Here is a 26335-nt window from a genome sequence, read left to right on the forward strand (position 1 = left end):
CTGTATGGAAATTGAAAGGAAAAAAAAATCTTAATTTTTTAATTTTGTAAACAGTTTTTCTGTTTTTATAATTTTATTTGTTTATCTGTCATATCCCAGCATGGTATCTGTAAAACTATCGCATATATAATACATCTCTCACACACAAAAAAATCCCCCAAAATGTTTCACCCAAACAACTCAATTACACCTCCACAGGGTATAGATATTGGGCCACATTTAAATGCAAGTTATTGTTATTGGATTGGTACAGAAAAAATATTCATGTCATCTCTTGGCAGGTGTAGTCAATCGTATGTGAAGTAACTGAAAACATTTGAAAATGATACATTTTTTGTAGTGGGTCACATCTGATTCTGAAATATTTGCATGTGAAATATTATTTCTATGAATGTTATAAATTAGTAAGTGAACACAAACAATTCAGATCTGTAGGAATTAAAGATAAGATTAATGTGCATCAATATTAGATCCTTGGGTGGTCGGTATTCTGTGATAACCGAGAAAAGGCTATGCAAATGTAGGTGTTTATTAGTAAATTTAAACAAAACAACCAGAGAAACAAAGCAAACACAACAAAGACAAACATGCAAATGCAATGATGAGAAATGTACAAAAACAATGAGAAACTTGCAAATATCTCTCTATAAACAGTAGGTAATAACTGATGTTATACATGTTAAACAACAGGGTTTACATACCACACTGATTAGGGATAGAACAAGGGTCAGGTGAAACAAGGAACCAGCTAACAAGGGGGGCATGACAACATGGAGGGAAAGTAAACACATACACATGGTGACATGTCAAACTACCAAAACAAAACACATCATGATACTGAGTCTTCGAAATGTCAGTGCATTTTCACTAGAATGCAAGGAGGACCAACCGTATGACTGCTACCCAGTGTAGAGAACAATATAGAGAACATGACCCAGTTAGGAGGCACTGGATTATTACAGTCAATAACCTTAACTCATTGTGCTGCTATAATCTGCAAAGGTCAAGATGGTTCAAGATCAGTTCAAAATAAGAACAAAGGGAGTGGTCACACATGGCAGTTTTCTCATAGCCTTGTGCTCCTCTGTTTTCTCTGTGTTTACAAACGTCTATTTCAAATCTGCTGTTCATTGAGAAAATTGTTTTCAAGCAACTTACTGGCTTTCTATCCTTAAATTGCTGTCTAGACTAATTTCAATCTGAATTTTGCCCCAATACTTATAGTCCTAACACTGCTGTAATTAAGGTAATTAATTATATTCATTTAAATTTGATAATCATTTACAGACAGTAAAATACAGATGGTTAAATTGACAATTTTATACAGACATTTAAATACAGAATGTATGCATTTTCCTTATGCTTGATCTCACAGGAGCTTTTGAAAACCTTACACTATAAAATTATTAGAATGAGTTAAGCGTTAGGTTGGACTCTCAGAAATAGTAATAAAATGGTTCAAGTCATGCCTAAAATGCAGGAATTTGTCAAAATAGAAAATAAAGTGCCAGTGACCTGTGGTGTCCCCTAGGGTTCAATTTACTCACTGCTCAGATCTAAAGAGCTAGCTTGTAGTTAGCTTTTTGGACACTGATCTCATTTTTAGCACTGGGCACTGGTCTCAGTTTTAGCAGTCACATCAAATCAGTTACTAAATCAGCATTTTATCACCATAAGAACATCAACAAGACTTCTGTAAGTTGCTTTGGATAAGCGTATCTGCTAAATTCCATAAATGTAAACAGGTTTAGAGATTTCTTCACAAAGCCAGACCCAGAGAAACTTGTCCATGCTTTTATTTTAGCATGGATGATTACTGCATTGGTGTCCTAATAGGGCTGCCCAAAAAAGACATTAGTTGATTCACATTTGTCACTAGGAGCAAAAGAAAGGAATGCATTACCCCCATTCTTAAATTTTTGCACAGGCTACCAGTATGTTATAGATTTGATATTAAGGTGTTATTACTGATCTATAAATTGCTTAATTGTGTAGAGCCAGCATCTCTATCTGAAATGCTGAAATGTAATGAAATGCGCAGAACTTTCATATCAGTAGCATCCAATTGTTTAGTACTGCCCAAGTTCAAGACTAAGGATGGAGAGGCAGCATTTATCTGTTCTTTTTTTTAAATGGAACCAGTTGTCAGAGAATATTAGTACAGCCAGACAGTATGTTACAGTGCACTACAATGCACTACAATGTGCTTTATCTCAACACTAGTAACATCTTTGTTACTAGTTTTAGATCTCTCTTTGAAATTTGTTCTGTTTAAATAAAAGTGCTATATAAATAACCTTACCATGCCTTGTCTTGAAGTATATGCTCAATTATTCAGGATTTGTTATTTTTGCACCAGGATAATGTTTGTTTACTCCCTTAGGTGGTCGTGCCTCGAGGTCCTATTCAAGCTAAGGGACTTCTCTTGTCCTGCATCGCCGATAGGAACCCCTGCATCTTCTTTGAACCCAAGATTCTCTACAGAGCAGCAGGTGTGCTCCCAAGTACTATGGTTAAATCCAAAGTATCTGTGATGTCCTGATGAAGATCATTCTATGAACTGATCTTTTATGTTGCGCACACAATGTGTTCATTATCTGTTCATTAATTTTGCTGGTATGAACGAATGTGAAATTAAGGTTTCTTTAAAATTGGAGCATGCAGTTTCAGGCCTTTAAAAGGAAAGGCAATCTCAAAACATCACTACTTTAACAGTCCATGCAGTGGTTGCAGCAGCATTCCTCAGCATAAGATGATGTAAACAAAATGGCAAAAAAGCTAGTCAAGTTAGGTCAGCTTTGACTTTAATAGTGAAAGATACTGTTTTTTTTCTCTCAAATTCTTTATCCCAGCTTGCCATGTATCGATTCAAGACTTTCCCAATCACACTAGGGCCAACAGTTCCAGGAAAGTGATGCCTTATACCTGCCTTTCTCTGCATCAAGAATGGCTAGCAATGGATCCTTGTTGGAACTCAGTATTGTGGAACTGATTCATTTTTTTTTTTAATCTGATGAAGCAGAGGTTCATTCATGCTGGACCCCATGGTGCATACAGAAGGCATGGGTGTGAATGTGTGGAAGATCTTTGAATGCGATAGAACTTTGCTATTAATTAGAACTGATATCCTAAATTTCACAGATTGAGATGCCGAATTGTAGTCAAACATCGCAAAAATTGCATTTTACCCTATATTGACAAGCAAGGCAATGAAACACAATTAATGTATACCTGCTTCTAATTTAGTATTTTCTTAGCAATGATGCCTAGGTAAAGTTATCGCAGTATATAAAATTGTCATAAAAGATTTACCCAAATACATACGGATTGGGAGGAACAGTAAATAGAACAGTGCCTTTGTTCTGCTCTTCTGATTTAGGCAAATCACATCATGATGAAGTTTCTTTTGTATGAGTGGGTCACATTCAAGGACTGAACCCTCTCCTCCCCTTGCACAGAGAAGACTGTATACTACAAGTCTTACCTTTTACCCATCAATTTTCTTAATCGCAGCTATCATGAGTCATTAAGGGTTTTGTACTTGATCTCGGAGGTTAAATGATACTTAATTATAGACCGTTTTCAGCCCTTTTGTTAAAGCTTCATTTTACCTTATTGGCTCATTTAGGTTCTTTTGTCCTTATCTGGATCTTATTGACTGTTGCAGCAATATGGACTAAGAAAACGTAACAAGTCTCTGTTGGATGGAGATTACACATTTGGTACAGGTACTTAGAATTCTTGAAATGAGAACAGAGCATTGTGTTGATCCAGCATGCAGAAACAATTTTTGTTTACACATTAAAGTATTTCCTTTTTTTCCTCTCTGAATTAGGGATTGAGTAGGACTTGTTTTTAATTTTCTGTATGTGTGCCATTTCCAGATATGGAAAGTTTGCTTTTTTGAATGGAATTCGGCATTAGGACATCAGCAATATTGTTACCCTTATATTTCACCAAAAACATTGCCTAAACACATATATAGGCATATTATTCACATATTATTGGTTATCTCTACTGTCCAGTGTCACAAAATGCAATTATTAACTAATTACTGTTTTTTGAAAGGGGGGCTGTGGTTAATGTACATGATGCTAAACCTTCCTCAGGCATATCGCTTCTTAACTTTGAAACGGTCACAAAGCACAACTTCTGACAATGAAAAGTAGTCAAGTCCTGTCAGCTTGTAAATGTATTTAATTCCACTCTGCAGTTCAAAGTATAATTCTGCTTTTGTTTTAAATGCAAATGAAAGTGTCTGTAGTTTTGACTCATTGGAAAAGCTGAGACTTGCTTTTGGGGTAGGTTTTCTTGCCCTGAGGAAAATATGACAACCAAGCAGTTGTCTGGATTCAATAGCTAAGGTGCATAAGCCTTCTTTGAGAATTACTAATGCAGCCAGTTGTCACTGTTACTAATCCATAGCTTTGCTATGTATTGCTACATTTGTTATCTCCTATAGCATTTAGAGATAGAGCTGGGCTGGATTTTTTAATAGCATTGTTTTTTTTAAGAGAGTGTTTATGTACTGTTTCTTGTTGTTTCATTTGTGCAGTGGAGCAGGTCCCTACTGAACCGTACCTCATCCCCCTTTCCCAGGCTGAGGTTCTGCAGGAGGGAAGTGATCTCACCGTGGTCGCTTGGGGCACACAGGTAGGTCACATAAATGGGTCGGGAGAGTACACTGATTCAGGCGGAGGAGTTCAACCACAATAACACATATGCAGAGAATCAGCAGGCTGAATGGACTCTTTAGACCCTGATCTTTGTGACATTTCCAAATATAAAGAACCATGGATTAAAACAGGCTCCATCAAAAAGGCTCTGCTCACTTAGCAGGGGAGCTCCAAGGGATCTTGTCACCAGGCCCTGGGCTGACCTCTCTCCCACACCAAATGCATTCCCCTTCTCTGTGTGAGCTGTCTGTGTCCTCTCTGCTCCCTCATGTTCTTTGTCATTCTTACCTTCTGTATGGGCAGGATGGGATTATGATTTCAATAGCTCTCTGGGGGTCCTAAGTCATGGCTCAGCCATTCAACAGGTTTTTATCCCACCTGCAGTATAATTTACCTTTACCCAAAGAGCAAAGGCCAGTCAGGAACCAAGGGAAAGTGAGGAGATAACCTTCACGTTGGACAGAGAGGGGGAAAAAAAGCATCTGAAATTGTGGAAATCAAGGCCCTCTCCCCTTTCTCACGCCATTAGGCCCTTTATCCATCAGCACTCCATGAATGAGGAAAATAACTGAGAGGGCTATGCCAACACCGCTCAGAGCATGGGGCTAAGGCACTTAATGAAATAAAACAGAAGAATACTTCACTGCATAAAATTCTCTCTTCTCTTAAATGTAGCCAGCCAAAACATGTTGGGGGTCTTTGCTTCTTAATTGTGTACTGGATTTATGAGCCTAATGTAGGTTTCAAGTAAGACACAGTCTGTTGGTGTAATACAAATTACACCAACATGTTAATTATGATAGCCTTGCATTTCTGACACAAAACTAAAAAGGGAAATTAGGGCACTCGTTATGTATTAGCTGATTGACTACATATTAATGGTGAAGGTGGGGTTAAGCAGAGGTTGGGGAAATTTCTTGGTGGGGGGGCACTGAACCTTTAAAATAAACTTAAATACATGTGTTCAGGTCCTTCTTCCTTCTTCCTCTCTGTTCATCATAATTACATATTTGAAATTAATTCCAAGAAAGAATCTGTTAATGCCCTAAAAGTGGCTTAGGTTTAACTCTGCACTGCAGCCTTCATTCAGTACATGTAGATCTCTGAATATGCAAATATCCCCTGCTTCCACTCTCCTGTAGTGCGAGCATACCTGCGGCTCAATTACACAAAACTTTGCTTGATTTCTGTATTGCTATATACTTTGTGCTATACAAAGGCAAGTAGTAATATTGGAGCAACATGTTTGAACTGGAAACCATCTCCAAAGAAGAAAAGTGAACTGTACAGGATTGCTTCGATGTATCAGAAGGGTAGTGCATTTTATGTATAGCTCTACAATATTAGAAATGTAATGATAACAGATAACATGAGCTTTGCCTTCACCAATATGCTGGCATGTACTCCCTGTGTCCCCACTATAAATGGAATGGTGTCAGGCTTAAATATAAATGTTGTGGCAAAGCCCATCTGTTTTTGAGTAAAATTTTCGAAACAGTGCTCTGGAAAATGGCTACTGCAAACCCACATTTCCTCTGTAAGTTTGGCTGGGACTGTCTGATTTTTCCAAATAAACTGCACACATTTATTTCTGATATTCAGATCCTTTGGTAATACACAAAGGCTCACATTTTCTCCTTTTGCAACTTTTGCAACTGAAAACGGAACATCTCTGTGCCATCATTTTGAATACTGAAACTTCGCTTGCATAATACAAGTTATCTGGCTTGCTTTTCTGATATCCTTCATTTCATAGTAGCATTATGATCTGGAAAGCCCCACCCCACAAGTTTATGGAATTGTTTATGTTTGTGATGTATGAATCCCTGGATGTCTGAATCCTTGTTTTTGAGACTCATAGATGCACTGTGGTTCCAAAACAGAAATGCTCAAAATGGTGTTGACCACTTATTTCAATCAAATATTTTCTAGTATATAAACACCTCATGGACCAGTTTAAAAATCCTTTCATTGGAGGGGGTCTTTAAATTTTATGTATTAATAAACAGAGCTGACCTGATGCCTTTGTGGGACCCATTTGTAGATTTGCTTTTTCAGGCCTGTGACAATATTTGGTGTAGCTCATGAATTAATCTTATACTTTGGTTTGTAGGTCCATGTAATGAGGGAGGTTGCTGCTATGGCACAGGAGAAGCTTGGTGTCTCTTGTGAGGTCATCGACTTGCAAACCATTTTGCCCTGGGACATAGAGACTGTGTGCAAGGTAGGCCATGACTGTACGCACAAATACAAGAAAGGCTACTACAGTTCAAATGCAACATCAGCACACTCTTGAGCTGTGTTGCTAGAGCTAAAATGTTTCAGCAGTTGAGCTGGCATATATTCACCTTTTTTTAAAAAATCTTAAATTAAAGCAGTTTTACTAGAAACACCCAATCTCTGATCTGCCCTTTTATATCAAAGATTTTATGGGTTTTCCTTTGATAAAACTAAGCATGAACATATCTATTTTTCTCATGCTTGAGTTGTAGGCCACACATAATGTGAAAGTTTATGTACGACTTCAAGAACCACAGACCTGCTTTTTATGCAGCATAAAGGGCTCTCAGACACTAAATTATAACTTCTTACTCAGTAGTTTTGTATGTGAAATATGTAGCATAACTTAGCTACACCCCTATTCAGCTATGTTGTAAAGCCTGGCGTTCTGAAATTGTCATCAAAATGCTCTGCTTATTGTTTTCTTTTCAAACCAAGCAGCAAGGAAAATGTCTGGTCAAATCCTATCCCTGTTTTAATATTGCCCATTTTATCATGTATATTTGGAGGCAGCACAAGGTAAAACTTTGAGGCTTCCTGAGGCCAAATATACTGTTAGCGAATAGCTCTGAAGCTGTGACAGGGTTGCAGTGAAAACTGGAATCTGTCGCCTGTGTTATTGTTTTGGCAGTGAGGCGAAGGAAGTCTGCTAGCCTGTCATGGATTATTTGTTCACAGCTGCCTTTTCTAATAAACAATGTAATATTCAAACGTCTCGGTATTAAACACTCTCCATGAAATTGAATAGCATGTTTATGATGATATGCTTTTTGGCACTTGTATGGTATTGGAAAGCTGACGTAATAAGGAGAGACTCTTTCTCTAAACAACACCTCTCATGTTTCCTCTTTTGTCTAGCCCATTTTTTCCACTACATTCTTTATAGCACTCTTCTTGTGTTTCCGATTAAGAAGGTTTAGTAACAGCAGTGCAACTTTCAAATTTTTCCAAAATTAAATGGGACACATCTTTCATTGTTGGTAGGTAGGAGGAACATCTTTTGTATCAGGCAGTCAGCAGTGAACTTGGAAAATGAATCAATGGGAAGGTAATAGGGCTGTTTGTTCCTGGCCCCAGTCATGCATTTGTATTATTTTGTATCAGAGATCAAAGCCAAATATTTTGTAGCCATATGTATGATTGTGGTCAAGGAAAAACAAATGCAAAAATGGCTAGAAGCCTGTATAAATCACTGAACCAATTTTGTAGAGGGTTTATAGATTTTGTGGCCCTAGGTGACCAGTGGGTGAAAACGGTGCTCTTCCAAAATACAAGGAGATTGCTGATGGTTATCCTCATCTTGGAGGTGCTTTTTTTTTAGACATAGTAACGTCTGTGTACTATGGTTGTATCAAGAATGCTCGCATTGTCTATGCCATATTGTTTTGTTTTTTTTCATGGCCATTTTCAGATGGCAAAATGAAGGGTCACAATCAACCCATCATTTAAATAGGCTGGTAGGCCAGCATAGTGGTATTACTCTATGAACTAGAAACAGATGCTAAGACAAAATGATGTCCAACTGGGTCTGCCGGAGTGTCTAGCTCAGCGTGAGTCACTGTGTACTGATGCAGGCTCCCTGGTGTCCTATGCATGCATGCAGATCTGGGTCTCATCTGTGCGTCATCATTCTAGTCATTAAAACAGGACTGCACTGGTTTTCGTGCTGTTTCTGGTTTTCGGTTACTTTCTCTCAATGATCCACAAAACTGATATTCAACATATATATATTTGCTGTTTGTTGACAAAAGAAATTGTCTGCAATTGCAGTAAAACTGAGTAGCTCCCCCTTTGCTTCCTGGAACTGTTAAAGAAATGTAATAGTCGTTCATTTAGGGGATAAAGAAAATGGCCAGTTTCCCCATGCCAGACCAGTGGCCTAGATGATATAATGGGGATTCTTTCTCTTTTCCTATTTCATACCTTTTTATTTTTTCCCCCTCATTTTCTTGCTTTTTTATTCATATTACTTACTTACTATAGTTGTCAAAATGTTAGGAAATTCCATAATTGTTTCCAGTGCAGGATGAGTTTAATATGTTTAGTGAACTTTATTTACATTGCACTTTTAACTCTTTTTAAATGTTATGGGGCTGTAAAATATTAATAAAGCAATATACAATCAGTAAAATGTTGACAATTTTCATCTCCACTCATCTTTGCCTGCTTGTTATCCTTGCCCTTTTTTGTTCATATTCTGATTGCTGATGTATATCTGCACTACATTTACAGTAATTTGACTGCTTAAATGGTATCTGTTTTGAACTATATGTATGGAACTGTGTTAAGCTGACACACAGGTGGGGTGTTTATGTAGAGTAAAGAGCTGCTAAGTTTATGCTGCTTAAATGTGTAATAAATATTTATATAGTTATTTTTGTTTCATATGCTCCTCACAAATTCAGAAGTGAATGACATGACTATATGTCTTGCATTAGTCTAATTTTACTTATTTTGATCTCAACATAGATTTTTAATGGATCTCTTCAGTGATGGCTCTCTGTTTTCATAAGATTCTTGTGCACATTCTCAAGCCACTCTTCAGAATTAATGATTAAACCAAATTTTTATTATCTTATAGCAAAGCAGTTGTACTGACTGAAGGCTCCTTTATGGCTTGTGTAGGTAATTGTTAAATAGTCTGTTTTTAGGCTTAACTATAGTGGAACATGTGACCTAACCATGAGTACAGGGCACTTGTTTATCAATCTGTCTGTCCGGACATTTTCACTGGCGACGGCATTTCTTTTATAGTGAGAAAGCTGGCAAGCAGTTAGACATAGAAGGGCTTAGTTTGTTCTACAATGGGAGTCCTGTTTGCATCTTGAGGCTAAATGCTGTGTTTTTAAGGCTACTTGGTCTGCTCCCTATTCTGTAAGTCGCAACGGTAAATAGGCCCTTCCTAAGCAAGTGCTCCAGCTTTGCCTGGTTAGCGTCACCAAGATGTGCCTAGAACCCAGAGCTTCCCTGTGCTTGCATTTCCCTTGAGTTAAATGCATGCTAAAATGATTCAGTAAGTTATGTGTACAGTGGAGCAATTCAGCAAAAGAGATGCACTTTAATGTGTCTTATGGTCCTTAGCTCATTTATAGTCCCTACAGTTCTGTTTCTTTGTTAAGATGTGATGTTTCACATTTTATGATTGACGTATATATCAAGTTTTTGGATTTTTTAGTAATATGACAAAAAAAAGTAAAACATCCCACCACAAACACAAATGCTGAACACTTTAAGCTGAAGGGTCAATCTGTGACAGTTTTAGTGTAAACACTGAGCTAATCTTCTTGTTTTTTCTCTTCTTGTAAATTCAGTTTCTGTCCTCTGATGTTTCTTGAATTTTCCTCCTCCTGATATATGATGTCCTCAGCTTACCCTTGGAGAATGTCTGTATGAGTATTTCATTCCTATCCATTCCAGCTACAGGGTGATAAATTTGCCCAATCACAGATGTTGAGGACTAACCTCAATGCAAATGCTGATTGACAAATCAAATTACGTGCCAGTGCTGCAGCCATATTGTCTGTAACGAGTCCAGGTAAATTTTTTAGCAAAGGTTGTAATGTACATTTATAATTTGATGGGTCATGGCTACTAGGATTGCATTTGGGCCCTAATGTTTCAAGTACTGATCTCATTTGTTATTGTTAAGAGGCATATAGCATGTGGAGTTTTCCCCCTCCCCCATCTCTCCTTTCTTTCTTGCTTTTTTCTTGTGTTCTTTCTTTTGTTGGTTTGTTTGTTCATTTTTTGAAGGCTGAGTTTTGGGGTCCTGCTGTCTAAAGTACTTCAGGGAAAGGACTTGTAACTCCAAGTCAGTCAACTAAAATGAGAGCTTCTATTGCATCCGATTTTTCTGTCCAAGTTGGTGATTGAGAAGGCAGTGCTGTGTTCAGATTATGTCCTCATCCTTTCCTCTGGCTGCCACTGGTATACAGAAGCTCACCTGCGACCTGTGGAGCTGTTTTTTTGAATAGTTATTTTGTCATTCGATGGGTAGCCATAAACAAACATAGGATTGACTGTACATTTGACAGTAAGTTTCTTATTTCATCTCTAGTTATTGGTTGGTCTTTTAGCTCATGTTGGAAGAGCGAATGAAAAATTGAAGCAGCTGCATCCGTGGCAGAATCACCTAGCCTGCCTTTCTCTGCACAAAGCTCATCTTATCAATCTGTATGCCTCATTTACTAAGTGCTCCTGCACTATAATACACATTCTATGGAAAGCTATCATAGACCTGTTTGTCAGGAAGCCATGTGGAAATAATAGGAAAGCATATTAAAAGACAAGGTTATTCTTTAATGACAGCCTCAAAGTTCTTTTGTATGGGGGAGTAAGTGAAAACCTCATGTTATATGGAAGTCCTCCACTAGAGTAGAGGCAATTAAACCAAAACCATCTGTTATATGATATTAAAGGAAGTGTCTTACTGTCCTTTCCACTTAAAATAAACGCTTATGGACACTAAAAATCTTAATAAAAGGGTGGCTGAAGTCTTACTGCTATTAAATGTTTTTTTTATTCTTTATGTAAGTTCTGCTCTGGCTTGACAAAATGGAAACCTAAAGATACTGACTGCCAAGGTTCCCCTATTATGAAACAATCAATTGCTACACTCCATTTCAGCAGTCCCCACTATAATTTTTCGGGATCGCTGTGTGCATGTCAGTATATCTGCTGAGTATCAGCATGTGCAGATGTGATTATGATGGAAGAATAAACAAGAAACCACAAAATTTTGTAATGTGCATTTATAAAGTACATTATGTAAAGCTCTGCAAATAAAACTTGATAGAGATAATGCTTTCTTTAAACACTCTCATCTACCTTCAAAGAGCTGCAGAGTAGGTACATTTCAAAAAGTCAACAGCACCTCTATAGAAAAATGACTTACATTTTATTTTAAATACGATTTGAATTAAAATATTGCTGATTTGTTGTTTTGCTTTGTTTATTTTAGTTTGTTGTGAACTGAACTTGGTTTGTGCATTGCAATATACATGGTGTCTGTTTTTAACAAGCACTGGGCCAGCCCTCTAAACATGTTGCATTTAATTTTAGTTGTCTTCTAATTGGACAGAGAGCCCTGTAGCTGAACTCACATCATACCCACAGCTTCAGCTTGAAGCCAGGTTTTTTTTAAGGGATGAGGCTCTTGAGATTCTCTGGTGGGGATCTGACCGTGTCAGTGCATGCTCAATCTTCCTCACTTCTGACTCATGTTCTTTAGTTGTTTATGTTCCGTTGAATTACAATGTGGTTTGCCTCTAGTCTCCAGGTCTCCAGGTCAGAACAAGTGCTTCATTGTTATAAGCAGCGATGGACAAATAAAATTAATTAAACTATTACATAATTAAATAGTTTGAGAGAGCCAAAGGGAACCATTTATGCATACAGTATGTATGAGTAAGTGGGTTGTGGTCATAGAAGTTCTTAAAGGTATGCTAGAATGCATTTCCTCAATATTTTGCTAGAATTCTAGAATGCATTTACTCAATAATGTATTGTGATGGCTTTATAGATACGTGACTTTGGTCAGGGCAAATAATGCGGTTTTACACACCTTCATGTGGTTTTACACACCTTTTTACAGCCCTATGTTTTGCCCCAAGCTGTTTCTTTTTTTACACCGCCTTTTTTGTTGGGCTCATAAATAATTGAGGAGCTCTGCTATGATGGGCTGATTTGTGGGTGATGTACCCCAGTGGCTCTCTCAGAACTGTCAAAATCAGGAGTGAGTTAGCTAGGTTAGCTATATGTCTAAGCAACCAAACTAGCTAGTTTGCTTCTGAGTTATGTCTTATTGATTAACTGATTAAAGTTGATTAAAAGTTAAAAATGTGTCTGTTAAAGGGATACATTTTATAGTGTGGATTTATGACATCACATTTCTTTTAGAGGAACCAGGCTGGAAAATAAAATTAACCTCTAAATAAGCTTGGTCATCATACTATTTAGATAGCTAGCTGGCTAACTATGCTAGCTAGTTACTTAGAGCATGATAGTGGCTAACATAATCCAAGTAGCTCGTACAGGTACAATTTTGACAACAACATAATGTAAAAGAAAGTTATTAACTCACTATAAAACCCTCTATGTTATTAACTCACTATAAAACTCTCAATCCAAAAAGTGGATCAAATCCCCCAGCATCGCTAGCTAGTTACTTACAGGTTGCGGTCAGGCTTGTGATGCCAATAAAGTTGGAATTGCCCCTCTCCACTGTCAGAGTGAAGCCTTCTTGAAGCTTCAATGTCTTGAGTAAAAATGTGCAAACTAACATGAATGTTAAATATGAAATGTGAATATTTACCATGCCCATTGCTCTGTTGTCATTGTTTTGTTCTTCACAATACCTTTACATTTTAGGCAATCAAGACTGTTATGTAACAGGATTTTGGGAATTGGTCCATTTTACAACCCTGTTTATCTTATGTGGGATTTGCATTTTGAAGAGGTGACAACAGAGTTTGAGGTTCAGGGTATGTCAGTTCCATGTGCTGTGCTCTCCTTAGTCAACCATGCCAAGATAAAGTTAGTTTTCCATTCAATGGAACCTTTAAACAAAATGATGTGTAAATGAAGAATATTGCTTTTTTTGGAATTTGGAATTCAGCTTTGCTTCTTTGTGTTTCAAATCTCAGTTTTTGTTGGAAATGCTAGTCATTTTTGTGGCTTATATTTAATAGCACAGGCAGGTTTTGAAATGTACTCTTATTGCGTTGTTCTGCGTCAACCAGTAAGGTAACATCTGTCAATGTTTTTTGTGTAGATTGTTTAACATTAATGTTCACTTGTCCTAAAGTCAAAAGAGCGAAGGCATGCCAAATAAACATCTCTTTAGTAGGTTATATCAGTGCAAAGATGGCTTATTGCTTGGGGTCTGACAGTTCATGAGTAGAAGAGAGATTCAGACTGACAGAACTCTGTCAGTTTTGCATCTTCTGCAGAAAGTTTTGTGCTGTAGTTCAGAGAGCCTGTGCAGTACTGCTATGGAAATATCGATTGTGAGCCAGTGCTTTTTTTGTGTGTTTTTTTTTTTCATCTGACTGTCTCTCTTTATTCTATTATCAATTTAATACATTTTTATTGCCTTACGTCACGCTTTAATATTACTAATTAGACTAAAGTCCTAATTATACCATATAATTGGACTTTATATATTTGTTCATTTGTTTTTAAATTCATTCCGTCATCATACAGTGGAGCAAAGATAGAATGTAAGTTTCCCTTTTCTCTTTCTTTATGCTCTTATGTTTGTGGATTGTTCATATCATGATAACTGGTCCTACTTCAAAGTAACAAGACAGCCAAATAAGTATTTTGCTTGCCTTTTCAACTTTTTTTTTTTTTTTGCGCATTAATGGCTTGAAGATGCAGTCAAGGGATCTGTAGTTAATGCTGAACATGGATATTGGGTGGGAAACAGATTATGGGTTAAGAGTTTGTCAGTCAGCAAAATAGTCCAAACAGTTGTTTGTTTTTTTCCCCACTCATAGCCTACATAGTACTCATTGTGTGTTAAGAGTGATAAAGCAATATTGTGTTCTACTGCTGTTATACAATTGCAACGAATCTCTAAACATTGTTTCAAACAAAATCATATGTTTGCTTACTTCTGGCATAAGACTCAGACATTGTGATATTAATCTGAAATAAATGAGTGAGTTAGAATTACATGTTGTATTATTATTACATTTACGTTTACATTTACGGCATTTAGCAGAAGCTCTTATCCAGAGCGACATACAAAAGTGCATTATTAAATATATCTTTGTTATTGGGTGAAGTGAAGCTTTACAGTTGTTGTGTTTTCAGCAACCATTGAATCTCCTGGCAGGGCTACTCTTTAGTCTGGATATCAGTTGATTACTTCATAACAAAACTACAAACCTGGCTCTGACATTCAACAGGAGTTTTGTAATTTATGATCAGCCTGTACTAGATTTCCATCTTTGTCTTCCATCGTCTTCTGTGGACAATGAAATTCTAAGTTGATGATTGTGAGCCAAAAATACAGAATGATTTCCTGTACCAGAATTCTGATCACAGAAGAAGCTTTATTTAGAAAATATCAGTGAAGCTGCCTTTTGTGCCAGTAGACCTGATGCTGAAAGTGTGGTAGATTGATAAATGTAATCTGTTGTTGCTGTTGCAAACATCACAGTAGGACAAGTTGCTTTTGGATCAGTCTTATGTATATTTCTTCATAGGTTAAAGAGCATAGGTTGTCATTTTGTTCTCTTAGGGCTCTTTGTGAAGGACTAGGGCTCCTACTTATTTAAGATGGCCTGGTAATGATTAGCAGTCGTGCTTTCTCCAGTGCTGATGCTCACAGGATTGAAGTCTATATCTGTTGACAGAGATGCCGAACTTGTAATATGTTTGGCGAGTTGCTTTTGAAAGTTGCTGGAAACAATTGGGTGAAAATGGCAACAGAAGAAAGACTCGTGGCTTGGTTTTCATCATGTGTGTTTTATTATTGAAGCTGATGTATATAATTACACTTTAAATGCAGATATCTTTGGCTGGTCTAGTTGTACTGAGCTGAGCTTGGGGGCCAGCAGGGCATGTCCGTTGGTCAGTGTATCATAACTCTGTCATGTGTTGTATTGCGGTGTTGCTTTGGCGGTTATACCAGTGGAAAATTACTCATGGTTGTTTTTTGGTGGCTGATCCGGGCATCAGCTTTGCTAACGGGAGGAAATGTGGAGTAACCAGACACCTGGCCTGAAAAAATATTGTTTCAAGTTTTTATGTGGTCCATGCATATAATCTGTATTCCTCTAAATTCCTGCTAAAGACCTACTTAGTGGGCCTTAAGAGCCTTGTGGCTTTTGTAAGGTTTCCCTCTGGGCACTAGCAGTAAGCTAAGGAGAGACAGTCTAACTTAAAATGAAACTAATCACAGGTCTCTAATTGCAGCATGCACAAGATCCTTATAGGGTTTGTCCATTGTATGCAGCCAGATACAAATATCTGTAATGTGTTTGGCCCTTGAATTGTTGCTTACTTTTGCCTTTCCTGTGCTTTTCTCCTTTTGCTTTCCATTTAGGTTCTTTGTGTTATTCTGCCCTGAGCTCACCTGCACACAAACCTCCCTGGCTTGGCACACTTTCTTGCACTCTGTCTTTCTCCTTTCCACGTTCATCTCATCAGATCTGCTTTTCCGTTCACTCCTTCAGCTTCTGCCAACACTTGCATTCCACTGTTCAGCACTCGTAACATTTCTAGAATTCCTCTTTGTGTTCGTGTCACTGGTTGCAAGTGAGCAGACCCTCCACACTCATAAAAACAACTACAAAAGGAATAGCGGTTCCTTATTCAAGATTTTCATTTCATTGTTTTCTTCAGGCTTTCACTCAGTTCAGTGCATGTGTACTGTGTTACCGTATTGATGTTTACAGTGATATTGCTCATACTAAAAGGGCAACTGTGAAACATATGAGCTGAAACGCATGCATGCACATGCTCTTTCTCAGAGATCTGCTTTTTCACAACCGCTCTTTTCCTGCATGTGCTGTTAAAAGAGCAGGCAAGATCAGGAGCCCATAAATCAAAAAAGTCTTCATCAATTCGCAAAGTACTCATATTGTCTCAGGTGTGTGTGAGAGGGAGAGCCAGGCAAAGCCTGGTTGCTTAGCAAGGACACAGGACACTTAGCTGGACAGTCTTCATCAAGTCCCATCACATGCAGCATTTAACTAGACGTGCTGCTTGTATCGCTGTTTTCTCCCTCAATGGGTAACTTTTTGGCCATTGCTTTGGACAGATTGAGAACATTGAGGTCATTGTTGAGGCAGATAGCAGGCCGTCCTGGAAAGCCAGGAACCCATTATTTGTGTGGATGATGTGATCCAGGAGGGCTTCAGTGAGATCTGGCTGTGTCATTCAGTTGGGCAGTGGTGCAAATGGGACATATGCAGCATATGCTACATGTAGAAGTGCTAGATAGGGGTGGGATGGTAAAAGAGGGGGGAAAAAAGTTTAAGCACTGAACATAACACATACTACACATTAAAGTGATATTTATATATTGCTTATCTTGCACAGCTGTGTGTGCGAGTGTTATATATATATATATATATATATATATATATATATATATATATATATATATATATATATATACTTTTCATTGACTATACATTGTTTGAAAATCTTTGTTGCTGAATCAGTGAATACAGGGCACAGAATGGACAACGTAAAAACATTTTATTTAAACATAAAAAAGAAAGAGGAAGGTTAAAGATGAGGAAACAAACATTTTGTTGGCAACCAGTGATCACCTGTAAGATAGGGAATGAATTTTGGATTCACCAGGGTTTGGCATTGGGCTAGGTGACTACTTCAGCAAACCTGAAAGGCTACAGTAACATTACATTTATGGCATTTAGCTGAAGCTTTTATCCAAAGCGACTTACAATTATGACTCAGTACAGCTTGAGCAATTGAGGGTTAAGGGCCTTGCTCAGGAGCCCAACAGTGGCAACTTGGCAGTGGTTGGACTTGAACCAGCAGCCTTCCGATTATAAGTCAAGTACCTTTACCACTGCCTTTGGATATTTATGCTGAAGCCACAGAAGCCATAAAAGAGACAAAACCTAGGTGAGGACAGGGGAAGTAACAGGTTGCCTACATATGACGGCTCTGCAGGCTACATCAGTGTCAAGTTCACACAGACAGGACTGAACATGATTTGAGCATGACATGTTAGTATACGTCTTAACTCTTGTATAATAACATTGATGATGAAATTTGGGAATCTTGAATAAAACTATCCCTGAGCTGGCTAACAAATAGGAAAATTAATTTACTTCTAGATACAGTGGAATTCTTTTGTAGATTTATAGTCTAAAGTTCTAAACACTGTAAGCTCTTCTTTTTAAAATCAGTTTGAATGTTGTAACAAGGGCATTAAATTATATCTTGTGTAGACCGGAAGAAATGGGTAGTTGTGCCCATTCATGTGGAGGGTGGTATTTGTGTCCTAGGGGGCAGTGGGGAGATGGGAGGGGGGGGGGGGAGGGCAGACGTTAAAGAGAGGCTCCATTTAGCATGAGTGAATGGAGTGAGGCGTGTGTTGGCCCTTCTCTGGTGTAATCATGGGCTGACTGAACTACGTTCCAGGTCACGCATCAGAACCCAGAGCTAAAAGCATCCTACATGGCCACCATCCAGACCCTCTGGAGTTAGTGTCTGAGGAGTTGGCTACAAAGCTAGGACATTTCAGTGTTTTAAGGTGTGCATGTGTGTGCGTGACGCATTTATGCTGTTCCTAAATGTCCTAACACAAAGAGAAACTCAACACAAACCAAGACCTCAACTGATATATTCCAGATTGCAAAAAAAAAGACAAAAAAGCAACAGAAACAAACACAGTAATCTGATCTGTCATTCATGCTTTTTCATAGTCTACTGCTGTGTACTTTCAGTGGCTTCTGACAGTTCTTTTTAACCTAAATCTGCTGCATTCAGTAGCTCACAGGTTTTTAAAAAGCATTTCTCAATCCCAGACTTTTTTCTTTAGCATGTCCGTTATTTAGAGATTGTTGCTGCTCAAACCAAGGAATAAAAAACATCAACAAGGAAAACATCCCATATTTTCACTGTTTCTCTAGTGAGTGGCAGGGGAAAATTTTATGCTGTTATAGTGTATGTTTAGTGGATCTGTTCCCCTCTCAGGTCTATGGTGTAACTTGGTGGGTGGTGATGTACTCTATGAGCTAAAGGTAGAGCATGTCAGGCTTTAACTGCCCTCCGCTTACTTTAATAGGACTTTATGGGATGTGTGGGCTTATTTTTGTCTGAGGTCTCTCCTGGCATGCAGACCTCTCAGCAGCCAGGTTTGGCTCTGGGCCCAGGGCTCTGTGTGTGTCTGTTTCTGTCTGTTGGCTGTGTACATGTGCACAGTAGAATGAATGAGTGTGTTTTCTGTGCTGTGATTTATCTGGCCTTTTGCGCCACACTAATTTTCCCCTCCTGCTTTAAAGAGACTTGTAAGAAGTCAAGCTGCACTGGGACTTTATTTGTCAGGGAGGTTATATTGTGGCATGTTAGTTATGGCTGTGTGCTGAGCCACCAATTCAAGGCATGCAGACTGCTCATAGCGAGTGCTCTGCAGGCAGGCTGACTCTGCGCTGGCAGCAGCATATTTCATTGTTCACTTCCTGTCGTGTTTTGATGAACTGCACTCCTGGGGAGGCCTAGGATTTAAGCTCCTCTCCAAGTCAGTGTGATAGGCCCCAGCATGTGCAACAGTGCTGTCTATCTTCTTGTTTGTCTTTTTGTTTACCTGTTACTTTAAGATCTTTAAAGTAGTACGTGTACTACTCGGCACATTTTTGTCCATTTTGAGACCTGAGGCCTAATGTTTATGGATGGGAAAATGGCACAATCTGCATGTGCACACACAAAAAATCACATCTGCATATGTGGACACACATCATGTCCTAAGCACCAATTCCTTTATGAATCCCAATCAGCAAAAGACACATGCTTTTAGTATGTCATATCTCCTTCATGAGGTAACCATTAAAAAACAAAATCTTAAAATATAATTTTGGCTATTCATGAATATATATCCATATAAATAGACCTGAGATTTCTGATTAAAAGATTATACACCATCATATAAGTTTACATTATGCAAAACGTCAAATTCATTCTACATTGATGCCTTAATTGCAATGTGAATGCATTCTGTTGCACTTCTTTCATTTTGAAAAATGCTTGTTGCAGTAAAATTGACTTTTGATGTTGGCCTGCTCACTCAGAGTGTAAGGAATCTGGCTGTGTTGGAGTGAGATTTGAATAAAGCCATCCCAGGAATGGCCTGTGTTCAGAAAACAATTCTTAGAGTGTGATCCTTGTGAAATTTAAAAAAATGCTTACATCAGCCATCATGTACCCAGAATTCTGCTAAATTTTACCAGTCAAAAACAGTGCTCTCTTTATAGTGTGTCATTGACAAGTGCCTTCTAATACTGCAGCACATTTGTTGACAGTTATGCTGTGCATGTTTTTATGACTCGTTGAGCATGCACAAATTTAATGGAAAGGAATTTATGCATGATTATACAAGAAACACAAATGAAGTATGCTTGCATTTCATATGTCTTCATATGATTCAAGTAGTCAAGTACTTTTCACAGGCATTCTACTTGTGGTCTTGATGCATTCTGCTCAGTTCATTATCTTGCCTCTGGAGTCCCTAAACTGCACAAACCAATACATGGCTATAGCACAAATTCGAGCATATTTTGTTTGTGCACAGCATTTATCATGTGGCCCCTGATGTTCTGATACCTCAGGTTGTGGTTTTTAAGTGAGTGTGTATATGAGAGAGAGAGAGAGAGAGAGAGAGAGAGAGAGAGAGTCACCTAGAAGGCAGTGGATGTCCCGACGAAGGCCCGCCATCTTCTTCCCCTGCTGCCGTGGCATGGTGGTAAGCGTAGGCAGAATGAAGGCGATGCTCATTATGTTGGGTGTGTATGGGAATGGCTGTAAACATGACATTCCCCTTGTGCAAGCAGCCTGGCCTAATCACAGCCCTCTGGAACTGAGCAGTGAAGGGAAGCCACTGCTACCTCCGGCTTAGAGCATTGGCGCATAAAGGCCCAGTAAAGCCTAGCAGCACATACGTCAACCCCTCAGTAATCCCACTGACTATTTACACCCTACAGCTCCTCTTCCACTCTGTCTCTAGCATCAGCTGTCCTCTCCTGATATAATGATACAAGTCTCATTTGTTCTAATCTGGTTTTAATTTTGTAATTTCTTTCTTTTTGATCATTGCCTGCTTTGTTGGAGCTTTTACTGACACTGATGCTGCCTAGTTCTCAGTAGGTATGTTAAGCATGTCAGGAACAACCCTGTAAATATATTTTTAATTTTGTGTTCTATTTTGGTTAAAGTAGCATGTAATCTTGTGCCTGATTACTGTGCTCCTTTTCTCATAGACTGGTACTTGTGACTGTCTTGCAGTTTCCACGGTCAATTTACATCATGATATTGTGCCCAAGTTACCCTGCTTTAAAGACTGCTTCTCAAGAGTATAAAAAAGCATACTAAACCACACCCTGATTCCTGAATCTCAGAACTCTTTCCCTACTCCAGAGCCAACAGGGTTAAAGAAGTGCCCACAATTAGTATGTTTTGAACTCGCGCCTGTTAACTTCCCTCATACTAAAAAGTAGAAGATGAAGTGTGTGCCCAAGAAAAAACTCCTTTCTGTATTCATGCGCAGTCCCTTGGGGTTAGGCAGTCTGTAAAGGAAGCAGTGGCATTACGAAGCCAGAAGTAAATAGGCTGTTGGCTGACAGCACCTGCTAGCGACTGTGCCTTTTTTATGAATATTGTGCTCTTCATATACCTGAGAGAGACAGGTACACAGAGGTCATTTCCATGTAGTGGCAAGCAATAGATAAAGATCGAAGCACTGGAAAATGTTTTGAGTGGTACGCAACAAATATTGCTGTAAACACATCACCTTAAGCACGGGCCCTGATTAGTGTCAGCACGTAAGCTCCGAGTCATCACAAGGAGGATATATGTCTCAGCCAATGGATTCTGAGTTACATGTAATTAAAGACTGTAGGGTTCTCCTTTTCCCACTGACTTCATTACTCCTCCTAGTTATAGCTCAGACTGAGGGTAGTCAGTTTCTGGCATGATGTCATGAAGACTAGGTCAGTTGTGGACAAGCATAACGTAATGAATTGGGAGATGGATTTGACATTTATTGTAACAGGTAGCTTTAGCTTTGTGATTCCACCCTCGCTAAGAGCAAGTAATCGCTATCACACCGCACACATACGCATGCTTGTGCATCATCTCATGCTGTCACTTATGATGATCTCATTTACAGCTTTAACTTTAATCATTCAAAGCAAACTATTCATGTCCAGTTTAAATGATTGAGCCAGAGCAGGTGTGGGTTTTTAGCCATTTAGCAAATAAAAAATTCAGATGGAAGTTCCTTTGATGAATTGACTCATTTCACTATTTAGTAAAAGAGTGGAGAGCTGGGAGTTTGATGGATAGACTAAACAGTGCCTTGTGCTCTCTTATAAGATTCAGAGCACACAGTCCAACTTTGCAGTCTATAATTCATGGTATAATTGGCTTCAGCACATTCATATGTCACAGCAGCATTACTGGAAAACAAAACAAACAAACAAAACAAAAACTTGCAGCTGATCCTCATCTAGGCCAAAAGATTCTCTCACATGCGGGAAATTGAAATTCCCTTCCACAATACCGTAATAGCAGTCCTGGATTCTGTGTGCCAGAGGAATGTGTTTGTGTTGCTGTGCGCTAAGGTTATCTCTGGGCCCCACACAAATTAAGCCCTGGTTGTCACCTGGGATTAACTAATAACATGTGCTCACAACATAGTGGGCAGGGGTGTGTGTTCAGCTTCATATAGTGTACTTCTGTGGGTGGGGGTGTATATACTCATTCCACATTTATTGGTTGGCAGCTTAGCAAGTAAGCCTCTATAGTAGGTGTATATTTTTGCTTCATGTGTTTTTCCCTTCATACAGTGCCTCCAAGTAGTATTCAACCCCCTGCAGATTTTGCAAATTCAACAAGTTGCAAATAATTTAGAACCTTCAAACTTTGAACAAAAGTAGCATTTATTAACAGATGCCTAAATATTACAAACAAAAAGTATAAGTTGCTCAATTAAATTATAATACATTTTAAACATAAAAATTAGAGTCAATTATTATTCAACCCCTAGGTTTAATATGTTGTGGAATAACCTTTGTTTGCAATTACAGCTATAAATCTTTTTTTATAAGACCTGATCAGGCCGGCTCAGGTCTCTTGAGTAATCTTGGCCCACTCCTCCATGCAGATCTTCTTCAAGTTGTCTAGGTTCTTTGGGCATCTCTTGTAGACTTTGATCTTGAGCTCCTTCCACAAGTTTTCATTTGGGTTAAGGTCAGGAGACTGACTAGGCCACTGCAACACCTTGATCTTTTCCCTCTTAAACCAGGCCTTGGTTTTCTTGGCTGTGTGCTTGGGGACGTTGTCCTGTTGGAAGAGGAAATGACGACCCATCTTAAGATCCATGATGGAGGAGCGCAGGGTTTTGGCCAAAATCTCCAGGCAGACTGTGCTATCCATCTTCCCGTGAATGCGGACCAGATACCCAGGCCCCTTGGTTGAAAAGCAGCCCCACAGCATGATGTTCCAACCTCCATGCTTGACTGTAGGGATGGTATTCTTGGGGTCATATGCAGTGCCATCCTGTCGCCAAACGGCACGGGTGTGGTGGGCACCAAAGAACTTGATCTTGGTCTCATCAGACCAGAGAACCTTGAACTAGTCTGCCTCAGAGTCCTTCAAGTGATCATGAGCAAACTTTAGACGGGCCTTGACATGATGCTTTGAAAATAAAGGTACCTTATGGGTTCGCCTGGAATGGAGACCATTGCGGAGGAGTACGTTACTTATAGTATTTATTGAAACCAATGTCCCCACTGCCATGAGATCTTCCCAGAGCTCCCTCCTTGTTGTCCTTGGGTCAGCCTTGACCGTTCGGACAAGCCTGGCCTCAGCACAGGAGGAAACTTTGAAAGGCTGTCCAGGCCGTGAAAGGTTAACAGTAGTTCCATAAGCCTTCCACTTCCAGATGATGCTCCCAACGGTGAAGACAGGTAGGCCCAACTACTTGGAAAGGGTTTTGTACCCCTTGCCAGCCTTGTGACCCTTCACAATTTTGTTTCTGATGGCCTTGGAATGCTCCTTAGTCTTTTCCATGTTGACCATGTATGAGTGCTGTTCATTTGTTTTGGGAGGGACTTTTATAGTCAGAAAAGGTAGGAAAAAACAGAAAATTAATCCAAGCATGTGAAGCTCATTGTTCTTAATACCTCAATTACTTCTTAATACTTGAGGGAACTTGAGAATTCTTGAGGGTACTTGAGAATTCTGGTGGTTTTGAGGGGTTGAATAATAATTGACCCTCTGGTAAACTTTGCAAAATTAAAAAAACAAACAAAACAAAAACAGAGAAATAACAATCTTTTTTGCTGCAGTGCATTTCACATGTCCAGGCCCATCTACAGTCCAAATTTCACAATGCTGAGAGAACTCCAAATGTGTAAACCTGCAAATCTGCAGGGGGTTGAATACTACTTGGAGGCACTGTATGTAAGTTACTTGCACAAGGGATTACATGTAGAATTTATTTGGTAGCTGTGACTAACTCTCCTAATGCCAGCAGCAGCAGTAGACAGCGTTTTTAAGCCTCCTGCTAGTTTAGAATTGTGTAACAACATTAGTTCATCAAACCACATAAGGATATTGCATCAGTGATCCCAGTTGTCTTGCCTTGTTCACACTGAGATCTTATCATTTAATTAGCATGTAGCTTCATTATTCCGTTAGCGCACCTACCTAGCATAGGCTTAGTTATGTCAGTATAAACCTAACTGGCATAAGAACTATGAGCATATGTCCCCAGAACACCTGCAGTCCTTGGGCCTCAGGAGGTTCAGTCATTGTCTAGATGTGATTAGGCTATGGTGGGAGGTGCTGTCAGATTGCCATGAAGACATGCAGGGTGCTTCTTTTGCCTTCATGTTCTGTGTCTTGGATCTTCATGGTGAAGCGTCATGTGGGCGACGGACTGGCCAAGGTCCTCCAGCTCCTGTTCCTTCTCCATCTGCATAGGCCATTATCAGAATGGAGACAGCGCCCTCACACCAGACCTGAACAATGAGCCTCTATTCTTTTGGGATTATGAGCACACTGCGAATGCTGCTAAGTCTCAGGAATGGAGTCACAGCACATTATACTAAGGAACCACACTCATAGAATGTGTTCTTGTGTTTTGTCCATCTGTTTTTCTGCGTACAGAAGTAAAAGATTTGTGTTTGATCATTGCATTGTGTTTTTTGTCCTCTCAATGTTTTATGCCATTATTGTTGCATTTTTTAGACTGTCAAATTAAAAAAGTTTAACTAATCAATGTCAGTTCTGAAATGATGTTACCATGATTTGGGGCAGGTCAGTGTTCAAGCAGCATGTTTACAGCAGTGAACTGTTACAGCTACTGTAACGACATAATAACCTTTCTACAGTTCTGTAAGCAATGACCTTGAGAACATAGCAGTTGGCTGGCAATATCATGGGCTGTGATATCTTAAGTAACAAAATGCAGCTTGATACCCCCGGTGTTTTCTGTTGTTTTTCTTGCATTGCAGTAACCTGATTTAGAATGCAAGAGTGCTTTCTGTTTGACCAGGCCCTAAGAGGGCTTCAGACTGCAGAGGAGAAGCTACGTTGCTAGCCTCAGCTCAAACTCTGCTGCACTGCTTGGCATGGGAAAGCGCCGCATGCTGCACCTGCTCAGTAACACGTGCTCTCTCATCAACAGCCTTGCCCACACATGGATGACAGCTCATTAGCCCCCACAGTAAATGACTCCTGCAGTATACAGTCTGACCTGTGCAGTCCAATGTCTGCCCTGTCTTCATAAAAAAGAGACATCAGCCTGTTGTAGCACAGTGAGCAGATGATGTCGCTGAGGCCAGCAGTCTTTCACTCATAAGTCAGCCGTATCACCAGTGCTGTTTACAGCTCAACAGCTTGTTCTGACATCTACTATTTGTGGTTTGAGAATGTTGTCTTAACAGTCTGGGTGGTTCTTGCCTTCCTTTTCAGACCATGCTTGTAACCAGTGTTATTGTCTAAAGGAAAATTTCAACCTGAAATGGCAACAATAAATGAAAGCTTGGGAATGGCCATTCTAAGCACTCAAATCGTAACTTGGACATTAGAGTTGGTAGTTTAAATATTCTTGTAAGGTGGAAGAGATTTCATTTCAGATTTCCTTGTGACGGACAACATGGAATAAGAGACTGAGTGAGAAAAGCGGTGTCGATGGAGGGCAAGGTGGAGTGCTGAAATGCAGTAAAGTATACGTGTGACAGCAGAGTCGTTGTGGTACATTGCGGGTGGAGCCTCTTCCTCCGTCAGTAATGTGGGGCTTCAGTGGAGTTGGATGAGATGCCTGCTGCCCTTGATCACTATGTTCAGCTGACTATATAAGCATGTGGGACTCCCTTGCATTCACATCACATCATTATCTGCGGTGGACACAACACTTAAGCTTAATATCAAATGAATCAACGATGCGTTGCCTAGCTATTTCGCTGCACACACTGTGTGTGTGTGTGTGTGTGTGTGTGTGTGTGTGTGTGTGTGTGTGTGTGTGTGTGTGTGTGTGTGTGTGTGTGTGGATTGTCTTCAGTGTGACTCAAATGTAAGATTTTTATGGGAAGGAAACACTGTTCAGATTTTAATTACCTAGTTTACAGAATTCTGACTGAAAGCCTTACCTTCTCTGAGGAACAGCCATT

The 26335-nt window shown here is 39.2% G+C and overlaps 1 protein-coding gene across 3 annotated transcripts in view; it reads left to right on the forward strand.

The window, feature by feature from the left end:
• The window catches only part of bckdhb (branched chain keto acid dehydrogenase E1 subunit beta), a 44155-nt gene that overhangs the window by 7565 nt on the left and 10255 nt on the right, over positions 1 to 26335 (forward strand). For all 3 annotated transcript variants that reach the window (XM_027002226.3, XM_027002237.3, XM_027002217.3), the window contains exons 6-8: positions 2384 to 2492; positions 4556 to 4653; positions 6790 to 6900. In XM_027002226.3, coding sequence (XP_026858027.2) covers positions 2384 to 2492; positions 4556 to 4653; positions 6790 to 6900 — 318 coding nt within the window. The remainder of the gene's footprint in view (positions 1 to 2383; positions 2493 to 4555; positions 4654 to 6789; positions 6901 to 26335) is intronic.

The sequence above is a fragment of the Electrophorus electricus genome, chromosome 14, assembly GCF_041902795.1.
Source record: "Electrophorus electricus isolate QZ-2024a chromosome 14, ASM4190279v1, whole genome shotgun sequence".
NCBI lineage: Eukaryota > Metazoa > Chordata > Actinopteri > Gymnotiformes > Gymnotidae > Electrophorus > Electrophorus electricus.